General features: G+C 34.5%; 1 protein-coding gene across 2 annotated transcripts; it reads right to left on the reverse strand.

Annotated features, from left to right (window-relative positions):
- Window positions 1-1,179: 1,179 nt before the first annotated feature.
- LOC119192796 lies at window positions 1,180-3,889 on the reverse strand. 2 transcript variants are annotated; one of them, XM_037446562.1, is made up of 7 exons: window positions 3,668-3,889; window positions 3,120-3,221; window positions 2,928-3,038; window positions 2,683-2,831; window positions 2,293-2,470; window positions 1,912-2,109; window positions 1,180-1,831 (listed from the first exon to the last, which is right to left on the reverse strand). In XM_037446562.1, exons 1-6 carry the CDS (start codon window positions 3,825-3,827, stop codon window positions 1,925-1,927), a joined length of 885 nt encoding a protein of 294 aa, XP_037302459.1. In that variant the 5' UTR covers window positions 3,828-3,889; the 3' UTR covers window positions 1,180-1,831; window positions 1,912-1,924. The 2 variants fall into 2 exon arrangements, with proteins under 2 accessions (XP_037302459.1, XP_037302458.1); XM_037446561.1 differs by having other exon boundaries at window positions 1,180-2,109.
- Between the last annotated feature and the right edge of the window lie 2,218 nt (window positions 3,890-6,107).

A 6,107-nucleotide genomic window follows, 5' to 3' on the forward strand; every position in this document is an offset into this window, starting at 1 on the left:
CGCCGCATATTTTTATTTAAAATGAAGGTAGTTGCAGTTACTTAGGTCGATTTCCCCGTATTGACGAATAAACAACTTTTGTTTTGATCATTAGTACTATAAGTGCGAACGTAAAGTTATGATTGCTATAGATAAGTATGCGATATAGATAGTTTACGATTGGTTCTTATAAATATGCGAAATATGTGGATATATAAATGTTATGTTTATGTACTGCGTGGTAAAGTTATTCACTCCCAGATAGGTACCTAATAGTTAATTACAAATAAAAAACTTTCCAATTGCCCTTATTTCATCATGAAGTTGACCCGTTAGGCATTCCATGAACTATTTTTTTGCTTGTATGAAAAATAATTAAACTTTTACTTCATTTTAATGTTTCTAAGTAATTTATTGAAGCCAAAATTATATCGCATCTACTGTTATCCAATATTGTCTTTTTGTTATTAAATTCGCGTAGGTTATTATTGTGTAGAATTTTTGTTGTGTAATCGTAATTTTTATGATTCTATTATACTGAAATAAAATAGACTTTCCATACCTATTCTTATGTATTTTATATCCTAAAGGCTACACAGGAACCCAAATAGAGCACACATATTTCGCTTACAACCACCTTAGGTGAAACAAGGCTAGCATAGGTAACGCTAAATATGGTTCCAATTTAAAAAAATACGCTTCAGTTTGTGTACTCTGGAAATTGAATCTCACTGTTCTAAAATACATTGGCGCGGTGAAGTCAACATACCCGTATAAAACAAAAACTAGACTATATTCAATATCTATTCGTGCAATATTAGTTGTACACGTAACCAATTTCGTTAGAGAATATGTAAAACAAGCCCATTTGAGGGGAATGTTTATGCCAAATGTATCGATATCATCAAAAGAGCTATTATCTCATGTTTAAAGTATGTTTCCTCGGCATGGTAGATGAGAGTCACCACTGCCGCAACTCATTGCAAATGTTTATGCAAATCAAATATATTGTAATAGTAGCAGTACCAAAAATAAAACAACACATTTATGCACACAAATTTATTTAAAAGAGCAACAATTCTTCGAAAGGAACACCTAAAAAACAAATTTTTCATTGGTACATTTGAATGTATAATATATAATAAAATAGGGATAATATATAAAGTTTATACGCCAGATTGTGGGAATAATAATATGTTGTTCGGTAGATTTACAAATACATGTAATTTATTAGAGCATCAGTATTAACAATAAATTCATTGAAATTTCGAAATTATTATGATTGAATTATATTTTTGAAAAAGATGACAATTGGTTAAAACTTTTCTGTATAATAATGAGCCGTAACATCTGATAATGCATAAATATGAAAACCCAATGAAAAATTCACCGCTTAAACAAACATAGAAACGTTTTCGACAGGGATTTAAATTTTATAAATTGATATTCAATTTAGTAAGAAATTCTTTTCATACCATCGAGATCAACATTTACAAAACATTTCTAGTCGAAATAAAAAGGTCAACGTATGCTTACTAAATTCTACATTAGTCAGTCACTTATAACAATTTCAAATAAAGTATGACCTGCATACCTTTATTCGAATATCCGTGACGTCAACCCAATCTATATTCACATTCTCTACCATGAAAAATAGTTAAGTGAACACATATGGGCTGTGTAATAGAAAACGTTGTAATTGGTCGTAAGTAGTCTAACTCTAGTACAAAATTATAACAAGTTATATAGAAGTTATTAAGGCAACAAAATTTTACATGCAGTAGAATTATTGCCAGCTACCACGACGGTGTGGTTATGGTGGTAACTACTGTCTGCGAGTACCAGCGGCAATCTGCAAATGTGACCGAAGAAGATAATGAAAGTTAATCAATTAAAGCATTTCAACAAATTTTGAATCAATCAAATACGAACAGCGTAAGTCGTTTTAATTCATGCTGAAGCTGGTCCAAAATGAGGAGGAGAAGGATGTGGAAGTGGGGACGGGCGAGGGTGCCGGCGCGGTGGGGGTCAGCGGCCCGTAGTTGGTCCTTGTGGTCGATCCTCCCAGGACTAAGGAAGCCGATGGCGGCACGCGGCGACGAGCAGAGAGACTGCCGGAACGCTCCGAAGCTATGAGAAAATTTTAAACAGATTGACTATGGCATAGCACCAACAAAACGAATAGTACGGGATCTCTTCATTACTTGGCTGAAACGTCAAGCACGAGACATAATGAGGGGTTATAATGTACCTACCTAAACAGGTCAGTACGAAATAGAAAAATGTTTATTTATGATGAATAAAGTGTCATACCAGTGTCAGCGTTCTCCGGGCAGTACTTGATGGTGTGTGCGCGGTCGCCGGTCGCGCCGCAGCGAGGACAGCGGAAGGCGCGCAGCACTGGACACAGGACGCGTCCGCGCCAGTCCTTCAGCGCGTGCGACGAATAGCACTCCTCATTTTCACCGTTGTTTTTGCAGAAAGCGCATTCCTAATATACGAATACACAAAATTACGACCAGTGTGGGTGGATAATATCAATATAAAACTTTCTACCCTACTAGAGCGGTTAAACGGCGTAATTTATTAAGCAATTAGTCAGAAATTCGTATCAAAGACGGAAAGATTTTTGGCAAAACCTCCACTACCATATTAAAGTAAGTTTAAATATTAAAGCATATAATTGAGGCCAGAGATACTCACGTTGGGCAGGGCCCGGCGCATACGCCTGTCGCTGCGCACCTTAGCCACCTCCTGCAGGAACTCGTACAGCAGACTCGGCCGGATCGAACGCAGCACAGACAATTGCTCGCGAGTCAGCATCGACACGTAGTTGTTTGCTGATGAGAGACCTAATAACAATTTAAACAGATACCATGGTTTATAAGCAATATAAAGTAATAAATTTTAATTTCAATGTAGTTTTTAAATTTGTTTAGCTGACTTACTTTTGATAAGGAAATCGAAAGTGTCCATCATTTCGCCATTTCTAGCGCCAGACACAGACGTATTATCGTTCCAAATGTTCGAAGATGCCACCGACTCCGGTCTGTTACCGCCTAAATAACCAAACATTAAATAAGTAAGTATTTCAATTTCATAATGAATACAATATTGTATGACATTACGAGTACACTCACCTAGGTAATAGTTTTGATTTTGATCTACTTCGTCAAATAGCATATCGGAGCCGTTCATTCGAATGTTCATTAGAATATCGTCCATATCTGCCGCACTGGGAGCTGCCAATGTTTCAGTTAATAAAAATATGTGATATCAATATATTATATAAGCTCATTATCTTCTTCGTCTCAATGTTTCTCGATCTAGGATTCAAACCCAGTGTTGCCTAGCCTCCTAATGCTATCACCTACCACCAATTTAAAAAGGCGATTTTCTAACTCTTTTTACTACTAATCCGAATAGACAGTCAAATCGAAAACTACTTTTATCTGTATCTACAATTAATGTTGGCATATACGAAATCTATAATTTAATAAACTCTGTACAGACATTGTTTATTTAATTGCTACTCAAATTGCAGCTTAACAAGGAACCTAAGTGTTCACGATAAATAACTGGTATCTAACAAAAAATAAATTAAACAACAATACACAATTGTCTGCCAACATCAGAACTGAAATATACACATATAAAATTAAAATAATTAAATTGATTCGCAAAATACCAGGATCTGCGGCGCGTGGTTCTTGCTGACCCAGCATGCCGAGGAGTTCAGTACCCCCACTTCTCTGGAACGGTGGTATGGATGCAGAGAACATACCACCCTGCTCGGCACTCAAATTCTTATTATCCGAGCCAGTCGTAATGAAACTTTCCTGCGTCATCAAATAACTCGAATGAATGCTATGCTGCTGACGCAAATCCCATTATGTGAAGTGGGTAGTTTCTAAAAATAATTCAGTTTATTTACATTGCTTAAGGCTTTAATAACTTAAAATGCCATGTTAGTCATCTCGGCATAATTTAATTTGAACAACTTTTTAGAATTACCTATTTATATACTAAGCAGAAATTTCAAGCGATTGCCTAGTTAACTGAATTAGCTCTTTTAATTTATTTAAATTTACATTTAAAAATATTAAAAGCAACAAATAAAATTACCAAATGTCCCTGTCAATAACAGTCAAAATTAAAACCCCGTACGAACCAAAAATAATCATTTTTAAAATCATTCAATCGTTACCTACCGACTTTATAGATATAAATATTTACTACAGATTTCATTTAATTTGGTATTAATACTCAGTGTTGTTGTCGTAGCCGTAGTATCGGTGGCAGTCGTAAAATTGGTTTTGATCTTCCATATTAAAATTATAAGACATAGGATCCATTTTATTAGAATATAATCAAATCAATTACAAGATAGGCACGATTCTACTGGACGCCAGTTATGACAAAAAGGACAATCGTCACCGAAGATGCACAATTTATACGTTCCACTCACCCGTCGAACATGTAAACATAATTATAGTTAGGTTTATACTTGTTTCTAATGAACCAACACGCTGGCCGAACTAAGTTGAATCTACCCTCAGTTATAGAAAACAAATAACCTTGCTTACATTTTCTGCTATAGACATGTTTGTAGATAATATAGGTATGTAAAATATTAGAATCGTATAGAGAAATGAATTTTGCGTTAATAAGTATGTTTCTTTTTTTTAAATTGTCTACGCAATTTGAAAACTATATAATACTGTAAGATGTGGGTAGTCATCCGTTTTGCCGTATAATAAAGTATTTTTATTTATAATTCAAACTGTCTATACGTTATAGGTATCGTGATATAGGTTTCATTTAATGTACAAACATTCGTTTCATTCGTCTTTGTTATCGGATATGAATACTCATAACCTTTCCTTAACTTAAAACGGTAGACAAAAAACAACTTACACCACATTTCTTCAATTATATATCTGTACCATCATGTTGAGTATTTGAACATCTTCTTGATTTAAATTTAACATTAAGCTCTTCAATACTTTGCATATTTTTTTCCGTTCTGACATTTACCCACGATGAATTTTTCGTATGGTTTGTACAGCTATCAAGCGTTTATTTTAAAAAAAACTACTTAGAGTTTAATGTGAAATAATAACAAATGCAGGAATAAAATAAAAATAACGTATATATCCTCCGTTGTTTATTATGTTTATTTGCTGAAAGAAATTCTTATTGGTACCTTTTTTATTGCTTTGAATGGCGAGACCAGCTTGCCGTTCACCTGATAACAGTAAGCGATACGACCGCCCATTAACAGTAGAAACACCATCTAACACTTTGAATTACAAGTACCTCTTGTTTGATATTCCACTGCACTCGCCATCCTAAGACATGAGATGTTAAGTCTTATTATGTCCAGTAGTTACACTGGCTACAATGTCCTTCAAAACGGAACACAACCGTGGCTATACACTGCTGCTTAGCGGCAGAAATACTTAGATATTGCGGTGGTACCTACCCAGGCGGACTCCATATGAGAGACCTACCACCAGTAATAATTTTCTACTTAATTTTCTAGAATGATATCGTATTAAAAATACAGGTATCAACCAACATTAACCCATCTTCGAATGCCCTACGATAACGATGACAAAATAATAAAAGGTATCTGGTGACTTTTCTACAAAATGTCTCTTCTGTTACAACGCCCGTAATTGCAAATAGTCGAATTTGCCTCCTAAGACGAAATACGGCTCCCTGATCTTATAAAATATAATGTGCTAACTCCAAATTAAAGTGGAAAGAAGGCAACACAAATATATGGTTAATGCAGTAATACGTAAACTAATATGAAACTATTTTCTTTGAAAGGGTAGGTAGATTTAAATTGGATTATTCTTTTACATCATTTTCACTTGATTTCACTTTATGGGTCAATAAAAATGTTTAAGTGATTTTGTCACAATTAACTGATACCTTATTGTAAACAAATTAATAGATAAGAATAATGTAATGCCTAGGTAGGATTAAAATTAGTTCAAAATACCTTCGCGCCACAGTTAATACAATCACCTGTAAGACCAGAATCTAGAGCAAATAATTGTTTCTTTTTATACCTATTGAGCTAACAATCAACGTATGTAAATAAAAGGTATGGCTGG

The sequence above is a fragment of the Manduca sexta genome, unplaced genomic scaffold, assembly GCF_014839805.1.
Source record: "Manduca sexta isolate Smith_Timp_Sample1 unplaced genomic scaffold, JHU_Msex_v1.0 HiC_scaffold_3180, whole genome shotgun sequence".
Lineage (NCBI taxonomy): Eukaryota > Metazoa > Arthropoda > Insecta > Lepidoptera > Sphingidae > Manduca > Manduca sexta.